The 22,813-nt window shown below is 38.1% G+C and overlaps 1 protein-coding gene across 2 annotated transcripts in view; it reads left to right on the top strand.

Moving 5' to 3' along the window:
• Positions 1-22,813, top strand: part of LOC110575509 (glutamyl aminopeptidase) — an 85,482-nt gene that overhangs the window by 13,774 nt on the left and 48,895 nt on the right. For both annotated transcript variants that reach the window (XM_044912640.1, XM_044912639.1), the window contains exons 4-8: positions 965-1,096; positions 15,706-15,826; positions 18,103-18,257; positions 18,673-18,786; positions 21,900-22,034. In XM_044912640.1, coding sequence (XP_044768575.1) covers positions 965-1,096; positions 15,706-15,826; positions 18,103-18,257; positions 18,673-18,786; positions 21,900-22,034 — 657 coding nt within the window. The remainder of the gene's footprint in view (positions 1-964; positions 1,097-15,705; positions 15,827-18,102; positions 18,258-18,672; positions 18,787-21,899; positions 22,035-22,813) is intronic.

Genomic DNA, 22,813 nt, shown 5'->3' with positions numbered 1-22,813 from the left:
CATTTTGCAGAGTGTATTTCCTCACCTGTTTGTTCCCCTGTTTGCAGAGTATGTTTCCTCACCTCATTGTTCCAGGCAATAGTCCCCGAAGAGGGAGAATATTCTGGGTCGTTAGGCGATCAAAACTGACACTGCTAGTTCTCATTGTAGAGTAACTTTGCCGGCGCTCGGACACTTCTCTCCCAGCACTTGGACTCGCAGACTTGCTTGTCAAGGAGGATCGATTCTAGTCCAGCCTGCCTCCCTTAACCCCCCGTGAGAGCTTCCCAGCTTCCCCCAGTGGTGATCTACTGTGTGGCAGCAGGGCGTGTGGAAGTATTTAAACAATGGTAGCAGGAGTTGGGCAAGTATCCATGGATGGAGTAGGACTGCTGATTGGCAGTTAGGAAGACAAAGCTCGCATGGACAGCAAACTGGACAGATAGAATCCATAGCGACATCAAAGAATGAAATCCTTCTCTCTGTCCATGGTAACCAAGGCAGTGACTTTAGTGATAATACCTTGGCTCTTTGATGGGAGACCCCAGCAATGGGAAAGAGAACCCAGCATCCTGCTATGCCTGGTACAGTGACTGCCCTCCCACGTCCCTATCTGCTCCTCTCTTCCTGAGTGCCAGGCACGGAGCACCAGCCTTCTTGTCATTGACGGAGCTGGTCTCCCCTCAAATGTTATGGTCAGGATGGTGTATTTAATGGAGAAAGACAAAATCCTACATCACAGCCAAAGTGGTATTTTTCCCTGGGAAACCTCATACAATGCAAAGTTGAATCACTCTTTCACAGGACTAAAAATAAATGCCTTTTCCTTCAGTCTTTTTCTTACATCACCATTCAGGGGTAAAAAGAAATGTTATACCTAAGCTCTGACGAACCAGACTGAGAAGCCAGGTTTGGAGAAATCATTTGTCTGTCTTGTACATGATTCATCTTTTGAGCAACAAAATGTTTTCTTTTGTTTCAATAGAAAGAAGAGTTGATGGACGATAAGTGGAATAGAACAACTTTCAGGAAGTCTGTCCCTATGAGCACCTACCTGGTGTGCTTTGCTGTACATCAATTTGACCGTGTTGAGAGAATATCAAATCGGGGAATACCTGTGAGTCCCATTATATTTTTAAAAATTTCCTACCTCTGCATTTGTGATTAATTTTCTATGTTTTTTTGAATAGTTTTTCTCCTCACATAACAGACTGGGAAAGCCCACTAGTTCTCAGGGTCTGTGAGCTTGACGATAGATACGCTGAGCAATACAGAACATCATGAGCCAAAAGGACACATGTGAGAAATAAACAAACATGACCAGCATAGGAATGACTAGGTTTGGATTATTTTAAAAGGAAAGCTCACTATAAAGACAAAGCGAGCTCCTAAGTACATTGGCACAAGTGTATTAAAAGATTTGAGCATGCCCAATTTAGTGAAGCGATTGAGTATGTGTGTTTGGGTGGGGTCCTGGATGGAAACCAGAGAGGGAAGAGGAGACCACAGGAAGATGAATACCCTTCAGAGTCTGCTATGCCATTCCTATATGTAATTCAAAATAAGACAACAACAGAGTGTCAAAAAATATTTTTTAAAGTGTAAGAGATAAATAAGCTTTTTAAAATCAAGATGACCAGGGTGCTGGGGTGGTGGTTCAGTCGGTTAAGCATCTGCCTTCGGCTCAGGTCCTGATCCCAGGGTCCTAGGATCAAGGGTCTTGGGATGGAGTCCCGAGTCCGAGTCTGGCTGCCTGCTCAGTGGGGAGTCTGCTTCTCCCTCTGCCCATCCTCCCCATTCATGCTCTCTCTCTCTCTTTCTCTCTCTCTCTCAAATAAATAAAATCTTGAAAATAAAATAAATAAAATTAAGATGACCAATTCAATAATTTTCTTTTAAGAACACAAATACTTTACCTAATTTGTCTTCTCATTTTGGAGTCCCCCATTTTGCTTCTGCCCTAAACTCTTGCTTAATCTGTCTTTTGGTTCGTCTACCACTGTGCTACATATTATATACATAAAACCTCATACTCTTTGCAATATAACTTTTGAAGGAAAAAAATCATCGCTCCTATTTTACAGACGAGAGAGTTGAAATTTACTATGTTCAAGTAATTTGCTCAAGATTACCCAGATGGCAAGTCATGGAGACTCACATTCTTTCCAAATACCGTACCCTGCTAAACCTTCTGAAATACGATATTCTGAAAATGTCTTTACCTCTTTACCAATCACTGGAAGGAAGGGATGAATTCCTCTATTTCCCGTGAAACTCCCTCCAGAGGGAATTTAATGTTGGATAGTAAGAGTCAAGCGTGGTTACCAGTGTGCTGCCTATACTATATCCAGATTATAGCAAGTGGGGGAATGTCCTAAGACCTATTCAAAGGGGCTGTATATCCTGATGACTTCTGTCATCTCATACCACATGTGTTGCTTTGATGTGACCTTCCGTTATCGTGAAAAGCACTGCCGGGGGCTAATAGATAATATTAGGTGTAAAAAAGAAATGACACTGGGAAGAGGAAATTGTTTTTCTGTGCTGTGCTGAATGTCACCGCTGGTGCTCCTCCCGCACCATATAGAGGGGAAAGCATTAGTCCAGCTTCTTTTCTCTTCCCGTCTCATGGCAGTCATAGAATTTTCATCTGAAGGCTCTTTCTTCATTCCCTGAAGTTCAGTTGCACGAATGTCTTTCACCATGTGCAGGTGTTTTCCACACCAATTTCTAAACATGATGATTATGTTTGGGGCAAGTTTTTTTATTTTGGGTAGAAATGCCAAGGCAAAGCAGAAAGCATAAACAATTCACTAATGATGACCACGCAACCAACCAATCAGCAAAACGACATGTCCTTGGAGTTATTTCCCACAGTGACAGTGAGTTTGCATTGCCAATGTGACTCTGTCACCTGGTCCTCTGACCAAGGACACTTATTTGTAAGGTGGTGACACTGGCTGGTTGAGTCATGAGAGCCTGCACCAGTCAGTTAGCTGAGCTTGAATGATGGATTTTATATAAAGGATTTGGATTACATAATGGAAAATATGATTTGGCAAAAGATCCCAATGGCCTTTAAGCAGTAAATGTTTCTTAAATATCAGAGCTGAGCGCATAACATTCTATTGTAAATTTGGTGAGGTTTTCACCATTTGGGTGGGGAATGAATATTGTCATAATACATTGCTTTTTGATCATCTCTTTTAATAAGAGAGGAACAGGAAGCCATAATCTTGTTGGACACTTCCCAGAGACTCAGGGTCAGGAGAAGGCAGTGAAAGTGAGGCATGGAGCTTAGTAAAGTAGCTCTTCCCCCGACCCCATCTACAGAAGACAGGCACCCAGGTTTTGCAGGAGTGCAAAATCTTCGCCCTCCTGCAAAAGCTGGTAAGGCTGTTTTCTACAAAAGGTGAACAGAACCTTATAAGAAAACTTCTAAGGCATCTAGTGTGAATGTCAGTTTATGGTAAATTCTGCCTCATTGGCATTTGAGAGGTTCCCTGCCTGGCTTTTCCTTCCCACCCCTTCTAAATTGAAATATAATGCCCCAGTGCAATTTCCCACTCCAGAAAGAGTTACAAGGAAACCAGCCTACTTAAATCAACCTAAATGTGACATCAGCGGGAACACGAACCAGCCTCAGTGCTGCATTCTTAGAGCTGAACAGACAACTTAAGATGAGGAAAACAACAACATAAAAGAGAAAACCCAAGACAAATAAACAGAAAAACACAGTGGGGGCAAGTAGTAATAATTGGGGAAAGTAAAGAGAATTCCCCAAAAAAGCCATAAAAAATCAAACCTTCTCATACATACAACCTTCAGTTATGGCTCTCAGAGACTCAAGAAGATACGATCACTGTAAAATAGAACAGAAAGCTATGAGAAAATAATCGGAAATCAGTAGCCTGAGTTTAAAAACATGATTTCCAAAGCATAACCAGGCCCTGACCCCCGGGAACCTGTTACCAAGTACCAATTAGCCTATGCCTTCAGTTCTGCCCACTGCTTTGTATTTTTATCAAGTCCATGGAGATTTTGTTTAAAGTCCTAATGTGTCTTGTGAGTTTTCCATTTTTCCTTTGCATCTGTCATTCCTGAATGCGGCGATTGAAAAGCATGAAGCACAGGCCTCCCAGCCAACCACACGTTGCCAATACTGACTTTATATTTCATGGAGTTGGCATATTCTCCTTTTCTGAGATTCTGACTCCATAATAGAAGTATACATCCTTTGCCCAATGCATGGGGAACTGCATTTCTTTTCCCTCTCCTGCAAAAACCCATCTTATCAGTATCCATCATCATTTTCCTCTATGCGGAGCTCACCTGACAGGCGATGTATTATTGCTTTCCTGCCATTCACCACAGAGAAGGCATTTTCTTTTCTGGAAACCATGGCTCAGCCTCATGGTTAGCAGTGGCACGTACGGTCACGCGGACGGTTGTACTCCTGCAAGCTGGACTTAGTATACTGTCTATATACTGGACCTTCCAACTGTTAAGAATCAGTGTAATAATTTTCTTTCATTCCTGTGGGAAGCAATTAATACTCCACTGCATGTTTTCCACACTGATGTTCATTCCTAAATCAAACATATAGGCATTTGTCAGTTTTCAGTGATTTCATTACTAACATAACACACTTTTTAATGGGCATCTTTCCACCTAGAGCCCTGGTATTATAGTGCTATGATAATTCTTCTTAACTTTCTCTTTCATCCTGTCAGCTCTGGATAATACCCCAGTAAGGGTGCAGAACAGGGGAAGCAATCGGGTCACTGATGAAGAATCCTAGATGAGCCCACCGCTCCTGGCTCACACAACACCAAGCTCATGCAAAGTAGGAGAAAATACCTCAGTTACAAAGTTTCTCTAAAGAAAAAAAAAAAAAAGATCAGATCTTCAGGTTACTGTACCATCTTGACCCAAAGTCCCTTTACTTCTATTTCAGTTAAAAAAAAAAACAACTAGGTGGTTTTTGTGTAATACAACTCTTTTAGTAGAAATTTCATGAACCAAAAGACAATTCTTTTTTTTTTAAAGATTTTATTTATTTATTTGAAATGGAGAGAGAGAGAGAGAGCTCGCACAGCAGAGGGGGGAGGGACAGAAGGAGAGGGAGAGAGACAAGCAGACTCCCCACCCAGTGGGGAGTCTGACGTGGGGCTTGATCCCAGGATCCTGGGATCAGGACCTGAGCCAAAGTCAGACACTTAACTGACTGAGCCACCCAGGTGCCCCCAAAGACCATTCTTATCCACTTTGTTCTGACAGTATTATTCTGGTACATTTGCTATTCATAATCAGATTATACCGTGCAATCAAGAATCAGTAGTACCCTGATTAAACTCTCTTGGGTATGTTTGCCTTTCTGGTATAGTTCCTTTGTATCAGTAAACACAGAATGCAGACCTATATTCTTCTTGTTTACTGGCGATTGCACAGCGGATATTAGTAGTTGAACCATTCATTATGCTTGAAATGTCCTTGTTACTCATGAGAAAAAATTAGATTAGAGTACTCATCCCCAAAAATTGTTAAGAAGAAGGGTACTGAGTTTGGAAGGTAGCTCAAAAGACTTTTAAGTTTAACTCTGTATATTTCCTTTTTTGAATATTATTTGTATTACATTTTGATTCAGTCCTAAAAATCCAGAATAACTTGAAGAGATACTCCAAGTAATTTAGCAACAATTGAGGCCAGCCATTGATGGAATGACTTTAAACTCTGTTGGTAAGAAATCTCCTGAGGCCTCTTTCAGGTTTAGTTGATTGTTTAAGGGTTTTAAAGTAAATAAAATCTTCAGGTATTTATCCAAAGAAAATGAAAACACAAATTCAAAAAGATATGTGCACCCTCACTTCACTGCAGCAGTATTTACAGTAGTCAAGATATGGAAACAACTTAAGTGTCCATTGATAGATAAATGGATAATTACACACACACACACACACACACACAGGAATATTATTCAGCCATTAAAGAATGAAATCTTGTCATTTGTGACAACATAGGTGCATCTTAAGTGCTAAGTGAAATAAGTCAGACAAAGAGAGACAAATAGTGTATGATTTCACTTACATGTGGAAACTAAAAAACAAACAAAACAAAAATAAAAATAAACCAAAAAAACAGGCTCATAGATACAGAGAACATGTTGGTGGTTGCCAGAGGCAAGGGGTGGGGGGTGGGTATAATGGGTGAAGGGGGTCAGAAGGTACAAACTTCCAGTTATAAAATAAATAAGTTATGGGGATGAAAAAATAAAATAAAATAAATGAAATCACTGAATTCTACTTTAAAAAACAAAAATTAAAAAAACCTGATCAGTGCTAAATGTGGAGATTATATGACTTTCCAGTTAAGTGAATTAACTCCTGAATTATCAGTAAAATGCACTGTATTGTTTTTATAGAAATTGAATTATGGGAAACAGTGCCCTTGATAAAAATGTCATTAACCTGATAGGTTAGTTCAGAGTTTTCCGTTGGGCTATATTGCATTCCATTTTCAAATCCAGAACAACATGGATTATGAATATATATATATATATATATATATATATATATTTTAAGATTTTATTTATTTATTTGAGACAGAGAGAATGATAGAGAGAGAGTATATGAGAGGGGGGAGGGTCAGAGGGAGAAGCAGGCTCCCCGCCGAGCAGGGACCCCGATGCGGGACTCGATCCAGGGACTCCAGGATCATGATCTGAGCCGAAGGCAGTCGCTTAACCAACTGAGCCACCCAGGCGCCCCATGAATATATATTTTTTTAAATTTTATTTTATTATGTTATGTTAATCACCATACATTACATCATTAGTCTTTGATGTAGTGTTCCATGATTCATTGTTTGCGTACAACACCCAGTGCTCCATTCAATATATATGAATATATTTTTAAGTTTTAAAATTTATAGGTTTAATGCACATACATTATTGAAGATTTGGACCAAAAAAAGCAGGTAAGAAAAAGGAAAATCACCCATATTATGGTGTATAAAATCATTCTAAGTTATTAGCTTTGTGAAGTACATTTGACCTATGACCTCAGTAACTTTGCCAGAAGTTTTAGTTTTGCACTAGTCTTCCAGGAATCAAATTCAGGACAAGTTATATGGTAAGGGTGATCCTGTTCCTGAGAAACAGTAAGTTCTAATTAGGACTTGAGTTTCTTTGGGCATTTGATCTCTGTTTTTTGTGAAGAAAGATGTGCAAAAAGGAGCAGATAACTTGCTGGAGATCATTTCAACTCTAGTCATATTCTCCTTGGCTTTCATGATCGGGGGAGGAAGTTGAGGGGGACTGCTCACTAAGAGAGTGCTGCTATTACCCATTATTTAGGTTTATACTATAACCATATTAATTTGATTAATTCAGTAAAAGAGATTATAGTGTGCCTGCTTCCATAAATTTATAGGATGATTCCCGATAAGGAATTACACTGGAATTATACCTTTGAATGAATCCTTCCTACTTGCCCACTTGTTTCTGACTTAGTCCATTATTTGTCTGGATTAGAAAGATTGGTTGAAGGCAAGAAATAGGTGTATCATGGGTTTTTTTTTAATCAGCTTTATTTTTTAAAGCAGTTTTAGGTTTTTTGCAATGGATTTTAATTTATGTATTCCCTTACATGGAAATATTCTTAATAGAAATAAGTTTCATTGTTTTAATACTCAGATATGTTTTTAAACTCCTTATTTTGAGATAATTTTAGAATTAGGGATTGCGAAGATATAACAGAGTCCCTATGTGACGTTCACCCAGCTTCCACCAAAGTTAACGTCTTACAAAACCATTTATCATCCATTCCTCGAAACTAAGAAATTAGTTTTGTACAAACTATTAACTAGACTACATCGAATTTCACCAGTTTTCCACTAAAGCGCTTTTTCTGTTCCAGGATCCCATAGGTGATACCACATTGTGTTTGGTCATGATGTCTCCTTAATTTTGTCCAGTCTGTGGCATTTTCTCAGTCCTTCCCTGTTTTTAACGATCTGGATATTTTTGAAGAGTACTGGTCGGATAGTTTGTACAATGTCCCTCAAGTTGAGTTTGTCTGACGTTTTCTCATGATTGGAGTGGGGTTTTGGATTTGGAGGAAAAATACCACAGAGATAAAGTATCCCTCTCATTAGATCATATCAGGGGGTACATGCTATCAACACAATTTATTACTGGTGAGGCTAACTTTGATCACTTAGTTAAGGTGATGTCTGCTAGGTTTCTGTAGTGTAAATTACTATTTTACTTTTTCATATTCTATCTGTTATAAACGATCACTAAGTACAGCCCGTCCCCAAGAGAAAAGGGATTAAGCCCCACTTCCTGGAGGAAGGACTATTAGAGAATTTATGGAGATATATTATAGCCACCTCAGTGATGAATAAATATTTACAGGGAGAGATAAATAAAGGTTATGTACCTATCCTATTTCTCCTTAAAGCTTTGACCCTCATTGTTGCATTCATCAATGGATCTCACTGGCAGCAATTCTTATTGTCACGTTCTAATGACAATTTTCTACTGCCCCAGAGCTATTTTTGACATAGGTTTATTTTATTATTTTAAAGGACATTTTTGCTATGGCTTTGGGAAGGTTTCAGAATGAGCTTAATTTTAATTACGTTTTCATGAGCGTTTTAAAAAGAATTCATTTCTTCACGGGGAAGGGCTATTCTAAATTCATGGCTCTTCATCTTCCCCAAAAGAATGTATTCAATTCAGGAAGCCATAGATGATCGCTAAGGATTCGTATTCTTCATTTAAATTTACAAAAATGTAAACATAATATGAATTAAAAATAATATAAAATTCTATGAGGTAAGTTAGACTTTTTAAATATTTGGTTTTTGTTCAAAAAAATTCTACTGGGGTAATAATATCATCAAGCCTCAAACAACTTCAATTTTGACTCAAATGAAAAGTAAGCGTCGAACAAACCCTTTGTGTAACCCAAGTGAGGGTGCTGGGTTGTTTCTCAAACAGCACCTCCCAGCAGCTGAGTTCTAAACTCAACAGTTCTTGCCACATTTGACCTTGCAAAGCCACGACAGAAAAATAGTCCATAGTCACCCACACTTCGAGCCATGGTTTTGCATATTTATGATAATTTGTCTGTGGGGAAGGGGCAGGCTCAAACTTAGGAAGCCTACACCACATTCCTGGGATCAAAACTTGAAAAAAACCCAACGTATCACTATTCCTTTCTGCCAAGTATTCTTCCGCCACAACGCTGCCCACTGCTGGAAGAACATTTGGAGGAATATGGACTTACACAATTAAACACATTGATGGCATATTTAGTAACACCAACCATGTACCTTTAGTACACGTTTCTGGACTTAAAAACGATAGAGAATTATTTTCTCTTTCTCATCCTGGCTACCCCGCCAATGATAATGAAACAACCAGTCAGGTTGTTTTGATAGCCTTTCTTGAGCCCCGACCGTGAGCACAAGGAGGCTAAGCCCCGAAGGGAATGAAAGATGCTAAGGTAACTGTGCTTCAGTTGAGATGTGAAACAGGTGGTAACCATTGTCCAGTGTCACCCAAGTGGGTTTTCTTGTCTTCGATGGTCATACCATCTCTTTTAACGGCGAAGATCTTGCCCTGTGTTTTAGGGGCCCTGCAAAGGTCCTGGGTCCTATAAAGGGATGTGCCTATTTGGAGCACTTCAGATAAGACTATAGAGACTCAAGAGATGAACAGGTGCTAAACCTGAGAAATGATCGACGGCGGAAAGGCAGGCTGTTGTCGATAGGTCAAGTATATGTAATTTATAAAATATAAATAATAGAGAAGCTCTTATGAACAATGCTGGGCCAAGAGGTGTACACAGATAAGCAATAGACCTACATTTCTGGGCCCTTCCTGGGCAAACCTGGATGGTGTGGTCACCTTTATCAATAGAAAACACTCAACAGACAAGGACAATAGGCCGTGGAGCCAGGGCACGGAGGACCTGTAGTGCGCGCAGGTGGCGGTGGGAACCCTGCAGGCACTGGCTCGGCTTCTAACCAGGGCAATGCTGAGAGCGGTGGCTGGCAGTCTGTTCAGGCCGATGCCTCTCTGTTCATAGGGTCTTTCTGTGTTCAGGGCCTTCACCTCTGACCCTAACCTGCCCTTCCACAGTCCTGACCCGTCAGCCTCACTACCCCTCCCCTGGTGCAGGTAATTCTCGGGTAGTTTTTTGAGGGAGAGCTGGGCCTTCCTCCGTTCTCTTTCCAATCTATTGTTACAGCATAAATTCTGCAGTTTGCTTTTTTCTTGGCCTTCTGCTTTTATTTCCAAAAGCCTTTCTAACCAGGCTTTGGCAAATCGAAAGGTTTTGGCTTTCAAATTTATTGTGTGGGCATGAAAAGCCTATTTTGGCAGTCAAACACTTTTTACTTTTTTTTCCCCCTGTATTGTCCTAATGTCCCTAATGGTAATGTGGCTATCACTCATATATAAGGAAGTGCAGACAAAGAAAATCACAGAGGTTAACAATTCAATGTATTATCTGCAATGATACCAGTGTTCTCGATGGGACGCATAAAACTCTTACACATCAAGCACTGCTTTATGCACTAGCTTATTTAATGCTCCCAGTCACTCCATGAGCCAGCGGCTGTGGTTATCTCAAATTTGCAGCCAGGGAAAGTCAGGTTTCACTCTTAGAGAGAAGAGACAGGATGATACAGTAAAAACCCAGCTTTGGACTGAAGACTACTGTTAGTTTTGCCTTAGTCTTCATTTTTCTCATGTACACAATGAGGAAGTTTGTTTTTAAAACTCTTCAACCTCTAAAACGTGAAATGGAAGTCTACAGTTCAAAGGCAAAATATTATATCCTATTATTGTTAATAGTGCCAGATTCGTAGAACTGATGTGTAGAGTGAGACATTGCATGGAAAGCACTTATCACATTACCTGGAAATTTTAAGCACTCAGTAGGACTAATGATTAATCATAATGATGACACATGAAGGAAGTGCCAGCAACCAGTCAAGTTCCTAATTCTCGTGGACATAAATTCCATCTCTCAAATTCCTGGAGATGCTTGAATGAAAGGGACAATATGAAGAACTGTGAAAGCCTTCTTTACAGGAGTTTCCCATATGATAAGAGAAAAGTAACAACAATGGTGACGATAAAGTAGATAGATATATCACACCTCCCAAAGGAATAATCAGCTGAATATATGCATTGGAAAGCACAGACTTTAGATCTGACACCAGCTCCATAGATTAAGTGCTTTGAGATATGACTAATAGTATCCAACATGGTATATCTAGGTAATTTGATTTACTTAGGGAACTTACTACCTCTAAAAACTAAATATAGGTTCTTGAAGGCTTACAAACTTTATACTTCTATATAAGATTATAAAGCTTAAATATAAACTTCATATTTGACCTTTAATAGAGTCCTCGGATATTAAAGGATATATGACTCTTTTAGAAGACAAGAAGAAGAAAGAATATACATGCATATCTCCCTCCTCACTCCATGCTGTTTCAATACTGTCAGTCATATGCTTAAAAAAGTCATCTCAGTGAGGCAAGCTTATAAACTAGAAAGATGACAATTATTACAAAGTGATGACAACTGAGGGGTAATTTCCTGAACTTTGTCATGGACAGAGGTACTGTGGCCTCGCCGATTACTAAAGCCTTTGCTAAAGCCCACAGAAAGGAGAGGGAGGTGCAGATAGAGCATAAGCTGAAGATGAGGCTGGAAAGCAGGAAAGGCCGAGCAGAGGGGAGGATGCTTAAATCACCAAATCCGAACATCACAGATGATCTGCTATTAAATAGATGTCACATAAAGGATTTTGAAGCTTCAGCTAGCACACAATGTTGGCATGTTGGTAGAGTCTTTAAAGTAAGTTTGTTACATACCGCAGATAGGACATGCTCTAGATAAACTTCAGCTGATTATGTTACAAGAGTAATGGCTGAATCTGTATATTCTTGATTGCTTAGCCCAGTGGATCAGAGCAATGGTCATAAAGTATGATCGATGTCCCTTCAAAATAAGGGTCACAGATCACAGGTGATCTTCAGCCTGGCCAGACTGTAAAGACAGAACATACTTCCGTGGTGTTGAGTTTCTCAGAAACAAAGAGGAAGGGGCTACTTTCATTCTGGTTGAATTTACAGTAACATCAATCCAACAACAGAAATTTGGAGAGTGAGAAAAACCAGATTATGTTGTCTCAGAAGCATTCTGTGTGAAGGGAGCCAATCTAATGGCATGGGAAAGAAGATTCGGTACAAAGAGCAGAGTCTTTCTCCTCCCCATTGTGCACCTGGGGTTCCCACTCTTATCTCTTCTTCCTCTTTACTCCCATCAGTGAGTCTAGGGACTCACTGTTATCACTACTTCCTCTTTCTCCCTCTTTCTCAACCCTCTCATTCTCCAAACATTATGTGCTGCACAAAAGTAGTGTGTGGATAACAGTGGAGTAGGTCAAGGGGAACTATCCTCCCTGACGTTTCTTAATGGTAGAGAACAGATGTGGTAGAAATTCCGGGGGAGTTTTGACTCTAATTCACAGAGGAAATGTTCTGAAACTCTCAGTGTACAATGTGGCAGACCTGTCTGAACACGATGGTTTTGATTTCATACGGCAGTTACCTTGCTCTGTACAGTGGCCACCAGCTGGATCTTTAGCTTCACTCAACTTCTTGGAAAATGCATGTCACTGTTCACAAAGAGAACGAGAACAGTGAGGAAATGTATCACCTATCCTGGTAACTAAAAAAGCCAAAACCAAACCCAAACCCAAAACAAACCTCAAAGAATGTTGGGATGGTAGTTGAGTGAGTTGTGTTGCCTTTGGAGACAAAGATGAACACATCTTTACTTTTGCAAATAAAGCAAGAATGTCAACTACCCAGTGGATGTGGGAACAGCGAGCCCATTCTGGTAATTTCAGGGAGGCTCTTTCAGTACTTGGCCTTAAATTCTTGGATCGTTCTACCGTTTTTCACATCTAAGAAAAGATGGCTCGATATGTGTGCCTAAGAGAACACCAAAACTAGCAATCTTTTTGGAATAATAAAGGAAAAAAGTAGGCATAATTTCTCTTTCTGTTTTCCTTTTTTTAAATGATGAGTCACCTGTTTCAGTTAGGTAGATGGGCTTGGATTTACCGAATAACTGCATATTTTGCTTTACTTGAGGGTTTTGAATCAGGTTTTAAGTTCAGCAAGTATGCTTCATTTGAATTCCTCACATTTTTTTTTTTTAGGATTTTATTTATGTATTTGAGAGAGAGAGAGAGACACACAGAGCTATCAAGAACACGAGTGTGGGGGGGAGAGGGTGAGGGAGAGGGAGAAGCAAACTCCCCGCTGAGCAGGAAGCCCAACATGGGACTCGATCATGAGATCATGACCTGAGCTGAAGGCAGACACTTAACCGACTGAGCCACCCAGGTGCCCTCTTACAAACTTTTTTTTTTAAAAGACTTCTTTTTTAGAGCAGTTTCAGGTTTACAATTAAGTTGAAGATCTTATGTAAGATTTTACATATGCCCTCTGCCCCCACATATGCAGAGCCTCCCCCATTATCACTATCACTTCACCAAATAGTACATCTTTTTTTAACCAAAGATGAACCTACATTGATTATTCAAAGTCCATAGTTTACCTTAGGGTTCGCTCTTGGTGTTGAACGTTCTGTGGATTTGGACAAATGTATGATGATATACATCTATCATTATATCATACAGAGTATTTTCACTGCCCTAAACATCCTCTATGCTCCACTTATTCATATTTCCTTCTTCCTCCACCTGCCAACCTCTAGCAACTACTGATCTCTTTATTGTCTCTATAGTTTTGCCTCTTCCAAAATTAATATAATTGGAATGATACAGTATGAGGTCTTTTCAGAATGGCTCTTTCAGTTAATAATATGTATTTAAGGTTTCTTCCTGTCTTTTCATAGCTTTATAGCTCATTTTTTTTTTAGCACTGAATAATATTCCATTGTCTGGATGTACCACAGTTTACCCATTACCTATTGAAGGACATCTTGGTTTCTTCCAAGCATTGGGAATTGTGAGTAAAGCTGCTATAAACATCTGTGTGCAAGTATTTGTTGGACATATTTTAAACTCTTTTAGGTAAATACAAAGGAGCACAATTACTGGATCGTATAGTAAGGGTATATTTAGTTTTGTAAGAAACTGCCAAATTGTCTTCCAAAATGGCTATGCCATTTTGCATTCCCACCAGCAACATATGGGAGTTCCTGTCACTCCACATTCTCGCTAGCATTTGGTGTTGTCAGTGTTCTGGATTTCGGAATTCTAGTAGATGTGTAGTGATATCTTATTATTGTTTTAATTTGCATCTCCTTGATGACATATGATGTGGAGCATCTTTTTGTATACAGATTTGCCATCTCTATATCTTCATTGATGAGGTGTTTCTTAAGGTCTTTGGCCCATGCTTTCATCAGGCTGTTTTCTTCTTGTTGAGTTGTAGGAGTTCTTTGTATATTTTAGTCCTTTATCAGATGTGTTTCTTGCAAATATTTTCTCCCAGTCTTTGGCTTGTCTTCTCATTCTCTTGACAGTTTCCTTCACAACGCAGAAGTTTTTAACGAAGTCAATTATCAATTATTTCTTTCATAGATCAGGCCTTTGGTGTTGTACCTAAGAAGTCTTCCTCATATCAGAGGTCATCTAGGTTTTCTCCTATGTTGTCTTCTAGGAGGTTTATAGCTTTGCATTTTACATTTAGGTCTGACCCATTTTGAGTTCATTTTTGTGAAGGGTGTAAAGTCTGTATCTAGATTCACTTTTCTGCATGTGGGTGTTCATTTGTTCTAGCACCATTTGTTAAAAAAACTATCTTAGTTCCATTGTATTGCCTTTGCTTCTTTGTCAAAGATCATTTGACTATATTTATTTGGTCTATTTCTGGGCCCTCCATTGTGTGGTATTGATTTACTTGTCTGTTGCTAATACTGTACTGTCTTGATTAGTATAGCTTTATAGTAAGTCTTTAAGTCAGGTAGTATCAGTCCTCCAACTTTGTTTTTCTCCTTCAATATCATGTTGGCTATTCTGGGTCATACATGCTGAAACTGGGAGGTAAAAAGTCTATACTTGGATTTGATTTATAAATCATGTCATAGGGACACAAAGTATCTTAGAGACTTAGAGAATTGATGCCTCCCTCTCAGAAAATTTTGAATCACTGTATTTTAGACTCTGGGAGTAAAATAGTTAAAATATCAAAAGGGTAATTTGGGCAGTAATGGGTAGAATAGTACAAGTGGAAAAAAAATGTATCCAAGGGCTCTTTAGATGAGAAAGATGACATGATTCATGTCCTCAAAAACAAATTACACAGAGATAGATAGAGATGATAGAAATTGATAGAAAGAAATTGATAGAAAGATAGGTAGACACATATTTTAAGAATCTATTTCTAAATAGAAAAAAGTAAGATTTAAAAAATATATTGGACACAACTGTTGTGTCTTACATTATTTCTAGTTATTGAAATCACTCAGAGTTATACAGTATTATTTTCCTTTACACATGAGTCTCAGAGATGTGAAGTGATTTGTCCAAAACTGGGATTCAAATAAGTCTTTACTTAGCTTCAAAGCTCACCTTCTTTCCACTGTGTTTTATATCATAGTTTTTGTGTTTTATCAAATAAAGAATAATTTTCACTAAATTTTTGTATTTTGTTTACTAGCTCACTATATATGTCCAGCCACAGCAAAAGCACACAGCTGAATATGCTGCAAACATAACTAAAATTGTGTTTGATTATTTTGAAGAATACTTTGCTATGGATTATGCTCTTCCTAAATTAGGTGAGACTCATTTTTTATTTTCTTATTTTTAATATTGCCTTTGCTTTTACCTAAGTTAAATTATTTCCTCAAGTTTTCGCATTCTTAGTTAATAGCCACCCCTTAATATTTTTATTATATGCCTAAAATATGTATCTAATATTTGCTAGATGCTGAAAGATGCACTTTGGAGTCCTCCAAGAATAATGTCCCATACTTATTCTGTTCTCACCTGGTAAATGCATAAACTTTTACTTTCAAATAAAGACTAAAGTTAATGTGCAAAACTGCAGGTGTTGATAACAATGGAGCCAAAAATAGCAACCTAGATTTGTTCATTTCAAAATCATTACCATCGCAATAGCTTACATTGCCACCCTACCATCAGTGAGTTGATAAATGGTAGGGATAAATGATGCTATCGGAGTCCCATGTGCTTCTAGTCTTTCCATTGTACAAGACTAATTCTAGATTCTCCAGCAGTTAAAATGAAACACTGATACTCCTTCCATAAATATATTTTTCTAATTGGGGGGAATGTTTTCTTTTTAAAATAAAATTAGGGCTATAATCAAAATGGTGTGGATATGATACTTCTACCAATAGTAGAAGTGCTTTATTAGTAAGCTTGAGTGGTGTTAGCAAAGACTTTAAGTGAAACACCCATATAGATGTTCGGAGGGATAAAATGAAGACAACAAGGAAACCAATCAACCCAAAATTGATTTCTCTATTTCTGTTTATGCCTCTACTTTAATAAACTATCAGTGCAAAGTGACTGGGATGCCAGATTCTCTACATAAGAGTGGCTTTGGCTCTGGGCAACTTTGTAGATGCTCCATTTTCTCTTCAATGGCATCAGCTCCCCACTATTAGAGAAAGAGACAGGAAGAGAAACACCTTTTCATCAACATCAGAATAATATTTAATAAAATGTTAAGCACACTAATTTAAAAGTCTATTTTCTCTTTTTCTTACGTGAGTTAATTCATTATAATGTCAATACTCACTAGAGAAATGAGGTCACAAAAAAGTCCTTTCATTCAAGGATTAGGTAAAAATTATACTCCATAATATTATAGAAAATAATGGCCCTTGTGGGGGGGATAATTCTCCACCCTTTAAGTGGTATTCTTGGGACAAAATAACCTAACCTAAGAATGAAGATAACACAGAAAGGGAACTACTGCTGTAATCTTGACTTTTATTTAAGATATATCCACTTTTCATTCTTCTATAAGAAGCTTTAAGAATCTTTATGTTAACCAGAAAGGACCTTTGCTTATATGTTAGATAAAAATTAAATTTATTTTTATTTATGTACCTCATTTAAATTATATGTAATAATATGGGGCACCTGGGTGGTTCAGAAGATTAAGCATCCGACTCATGACCTCAGCTTGAGTCTTGTTCTCAGGGTTGTGAGTTCCAGCCCTGCATTGGGCTCCACTCTGGGAGTAAAGCTTACTTTAAAAAAAATTGTATGTAATAATAAAGAAATTACATTTTTATTATAGTTCTTTAGCTGGAGAATCTGTATTCTATCCACTAATCAAGCTCAACATTTTCTGTTTGGGATTTAACACAGAACTGATAGGCACTGCCTCTTCCTGTCAGATGTTATATCAAAGATTATAGGGCCAAGCAAAAATAAAGAATAGAAATTCCTGGTAGAATCCAACATTTTAGGTCTGGAAGAGAGTTTAGAAAGAATACAGTCTATTGCATGTTGATTCCAACTTACTTAATGCATGCAAATGGATGGTAACCAGTAAGGAATTGGGTTGATCTCAAGTTGTACAGAAATAGGGAAAAAGTGGAATTTTATATGCTCTAATATTCTGCATCCTTGAATAGAAATATATTCCTGTGCACTTGGAAGCCGTGTACTTCTAAGTCCTCATTTGAAAACTTCACTTCCTTATTCCTCACAGCTTATCCTCAAAAACAGATGTTTTCTGTTACCTGTAAAAATCTTGAAAAAAAACACAGCTAATAAAAATGAAGTACAGAGAGAAACAAAAGACATAAAATTATAGAGGACTGAAAAGAGCATTGCCATTAATATCCTTTGAAAACTAAAAGACGCCCTGGTATCTGGGGCCAACAGGAAAAGTTCCATGGAAAGTCTGAGCGCGTGAAGGCTGAAAATTTCGCACAAATAGATTATTGTTTTTACTCTAAGAAATTATTTTTAGCCTTTTTAAAAACAGTCATCCAAAGAACTTAATTTAGTAAGAAATGTTATAAACAAATGCAAAGAAGTATTTCTCATGGGACTGTTTCTTTCTCCATAGATGAAATCGCTATTCCAGACTTTGGCACTGGGGCCATGGAGAACTGGGGACTCATCACTTACAGAGAAACAAACTTGCTTTATGACCCTAAGGAATCAGCCTCATCAAACCAGCAGAGGGTGGCCAGCGTGGTTGCCCATGAACTTGTGCATCAGGTGTGGAATCTTAGTATCAAATTAGCTTGTTTTTAAAAGTGGCTTAAGACCGTAGGAATAATTGAAATCAATAATAACTTAGCAAATAAGAAACAAGCTAATCAGAAAATCCGGCCTGACAGTCTTTTAAGACACATTGTTTTGCCTTTAGTAAATACACAGGAGATCTCACTATGACTTTACATAGGCCCAGTAATACCTAAATAAAGGCAATAAACTAAGGAGAATTTAAGATTATTTAAAAATCAGGAGAAATAGAAAAAAAACCCACAGGAAATAAATCTAATTAAGTACAATGCCTGCCACTTTTGTGTCAAGTGACAACATTTATATGGACAAATAAATGTATTGCAAATTTCTAGGCCTCTCTACCGCAAGCACAATAATTTAACTCTCTATTTGTTTATAATTTCAGTGGTTTGGAAATACCGTGACCATGGAATGGTGGGAAGACTTGTGGCTAAATGAAGGATTTGCTTCCTTCTTTGAGTTCCTGGGAGTAAACCAAGCAGAAAAAGAGTGGCAAATGGTGAGCCTAGAACATATAAGCTCTCAATGTCTATTTGCCTCATGCAAAGCAGCTGAAACCTTTACACCATGACTGTGTCCCCGAGTCAGGGGCCTGGCGCAGTGGTGAACTAGGAATTTCCTCGTGAGCATGGAGTGGAGTCGGTTCGTTCCACTGAGCTACACCTTGCTGAGGACCAATGCCCAGGCCTGGGAGAGCAGCTGACCACCCCAATCTGAGGATGTCCTCGATAGAGTCCCTCAATAACATATGTCAAAGCAAGAAAACAAAATAGTGAGCTTAGACAACACAGCTCTGTATTTAAGTGCCTGCAGTGTCAATCCCTTGAAAAATCTAAGCCTAATTTTACAAAGGACTTACCTTACACAGGCCGCTGAAATAGTGTGATAGGGGCGCCTGGGTGGCTCACTTGGTTAAGCGACTGCCTTCGGCTCAGGTCATGATCCCGGAGTCCCGGGATCGAGTCCCGCGTCGGGCTCCCTGCTCGGCGGGGAGTCTGCTTCTCCCTCTGACCCTCCTCCTTCTCATGCTCTCTGTCTCTCATTCTCTCTCTCTCAAATAAATAAATAAAATCTTTAAAAAAAAAGAGAGATAAGAGCATAAATTGAGTGTTATAGGGGATGTGACCTTGAGCAAGTGACATATCCTGAGTCAGTTCTCTCCTATGAAAGAAGAACATTGTTCTCTATCTTGTAAGCTTAAAGGCTCCTGAAAATACCTGTAATTACCATTATCCTACCTCATGTCCTTGAGGGGCCTGGAACAAAGGCATCTAAGAACCATAAAGATATTTTTTTCTGAAAAGCTAAATCTGTTTTTATCGATATTAAGATGGTGTACGTGCTCTTATCTGTTTGTATATATGAAAGTATAAGTGTGTAAGATGTGTAAAAGTAGAGAATTACAGGTTGTGTACTGTAGAGACTACTGCCCTCTACCGGAAAAAATAAAAAGACAACCTTAAAATGCCTGAAGCCCTTGGCCATTTCCAAAACCTACTTTAAAAAGTGAGAAAGTTAATTTACAATGATTCCTGCTTAAAACTTTAATTTACATCAGGGTTTTTCAACCATGGAACTATTGACATTTTGGGCCAAATAATTTGGGAGTGTGTGACAATTGTGGGGGTTGCCCTGTGTATTGTAGGATATTTATAAGCATCCCTGGTCCATATATACTAGATGCAAGTAACCCTCCCTCCCCAGTTGTAAAACCAAAAATGTGTCCAGATATTTCCAGATGTCCCCTGGGGGCCAAAATTTGCCCTAGTTGAGAGTCACTCATATATGTTGAAAATCGTTGATTTTGTAATTTGTTGAAATTAAACTGTATAAATGAAAAATTATTTTGTCCTTTATTTTCTATAAACTGAGGTCCTTCTTATTGTAAGCTATCGTAAGAAACTATAACATTTTCATATTGTTGTATTATATATAAGATATTTTACATTTTAATATTCCAATTCAGCATTTTAAAACACCAATTAAATTTCAGAAGAATTTAGTATTTTTTTTAAGGTTTATTTATTTGAGAGAGAGAGAGCGGTGGAGAGGGGCAGAGGGAGAAGGAGAGAGAGAATCTCAAGCAGACTCCCGGCTGAGCACAGAGCGATTCCACAACCCTGAGATCATGACCTGCGCTGAAATCAAGTCAGATGCTCGACTGACTGAGCCACCCTGGTGCTCCTAGTATGCAGTTCTTAAATGAAATTTAATCACATGGTCCAACCCATCCATCCGTCCATCCATCCATCCATCCGTCTATCCACTCATTCATTCATTTTTTATCCATTCATTCTGTCTTCTGTGTTCAGTGAACACTACAGAGAATCCAAAACAGAATAAAATATATTTCTTGCCCTCAAGGAGTTCCCAATTAAGGGTCTGGTGGGTGGAGGGGAACAGATAACTATAGACAGATTGTAAGAGAGCCTGGTAAGTACCACAAGAGTAGAGCCTCATTTCACAGGTGAAAAAGCTGATGCCCAGAAAGGTAATATAACTTTCCAATATCACACAGACAGTTGGTAGCACAACCAAAACTAGAGTCAAATTTCCTGACACTGAGAATGGAAGTCTTTCTACTTACTTAAGCCTTTTAGATGTACAAAATTTAAAATCCAATTCAAAATTACCTTGGACTGGCAGTCATCACTTGATAATAGTGTCTTGCCTATTATAAATGGAAATTGCAAAAGTGGAAAATGTAATACCATGCATTATCATTAAATTCTCTAACAATTCCAAAAAGCATATGCCATTATTTCCCTATTTGAAGGGTTAGGGAGCTTAAACTTACATATCTAGAAAATGGAAAAATTGAGCTATGAACCATGAAAGTCTGACTATAGGGCTAGACCTCTCAACCACTCTATTTTGCTGAGAAAACAAGGATTGGATTGAGAAGATGATTATTAGAACTAAAGCAAAAACTAATATTTCTTTGATTAATTATGAATCATCCAAATACTAATGATTAGTTGACCAAAAAATAAAAAAAATAAAAAAATAAATCCTGAACATCAATTTTCATCAACATGCATCCTCACTTAATTCTGAGAACAAATCTGTGAGGTGGTATCATTCCCATTGCACAGATAAGGAAATAAGGCTTGAAAACTTTGGCATGTGTCTGAAAGTCATGCATAAGTAGCAGAAACAATTCACAAATGCTTGTGTCTTCTTGGCCCGTCATATAGGGGTGAAGTCAAAGGAATTACAGTAGAAGAAGGGAATAGAATCAGTATGGATCAATCCGTGTAAAATATGATTAATTTGGTTTTTTTAAAAGATTTTATTTATTTATATGAGATAGAGAGAGAGAGCATGAGGGGGGGAGGGTCAGAGGGAGAAGCAGATTCCCTGCCGAGCAGGGAGCCCGATGCGGGACTCGATCCCGGGACTCCAGGATAATGACCTGAGCTGAAGGCAGTTGCTTAACCAACTGAGCCGCCCAGGTGCCCCAAATATGATTAATTTGAACACCTACTCCTTGTCTTAAGTAATTTGAGTCATTTATATTTATTTTCCACCAAGTGATATACAAATGATATTTTGAAATATGAACCAGTATAAAGGAAGTGCTGTCTTTTTTGGTTCATTCTGTCATTTCAGAGAAACCAGATGTTACTTGAAGATGTATTACCTGTACAAGAGGATGATTCTTTGATGTCTTCACACCCAATTGTTGTCACCGTGACAAATCCTGCTGAAATAACATCTGTTTTTGATGGGATATCCTATAGCAAGGTAGGGAAAATCTGACATTGTTGTGAACATCTTCTTGTTTAGTGACTTTTAGTAAATGCTAAAAACAGAAAGAATTGTGAGACTATGCTAATGGGCTTTAGGAAACAGTGTAGAGCTTATTCTGGGTGCTGAATATTCAATAGTTTGTATTTTCCTGTCAAATTGATCAATGCTGGTCATTGTCACAGGATTTTGAATCAGATTTTTAAAAATTTCTCCTTTCACTTTTGTTTATAACTTCTTTCATTCTAACTGAATATTTACACTTCAAGCTTCAAATTTAAAATTATTTGATTTTTTAAAATTTTATTATGTTATGTAAATCACCATACATTACATCATTAGTTTTTGATGTGATTTGATTTTTTAAAAGACAGTAAATCTTCTTTTTCTGATCTGTGGTCTTTGATGTCATATATGTGGACACCTTTTCCAATAGAATCCTTTAGTTCAGCCAGTAAGAATTTAAACCCAACTCAGTTTGAAAGAATGACTTTTATCCATTTTTATATAACATGTAAAGATGACTTTATTAATATGTTGTAGATGGGTGATTTTTATCCATTAACATGGTTTGCAAAGCGACTGTAGATCTACAGTGACCCATTTTCTCCCACAGAGTTTCCTATAGCTCCTCCTCCAAACATCTTCATGCCTGCATGCAGTATAATTTAGTCATTTCCCTTTTGCTGCTCATGGTTTACCCACTACGCTAAGCTGCTCAAAAGCCATTGCAAATGAATACATTTTGTTATTCTGGATAATACCTAAAGCTTTAT

This window comes from Neomonachus schauinslandi, chromosome 2, assembly GCF_002201575.2.
Source record: "Neomonachus schauinslandi chromosome 2, ASM220157v2, whole genome shotgun sequence".
NCBI lineage: Eukaryota > Metazoa > Chordata > Mammalia > Carnivora > Phocidae > Neomonachus > Neomonachus schauinslandi.
This window is presented reverse-complemented; position numbering and strand designations above follow the sequence as displayed.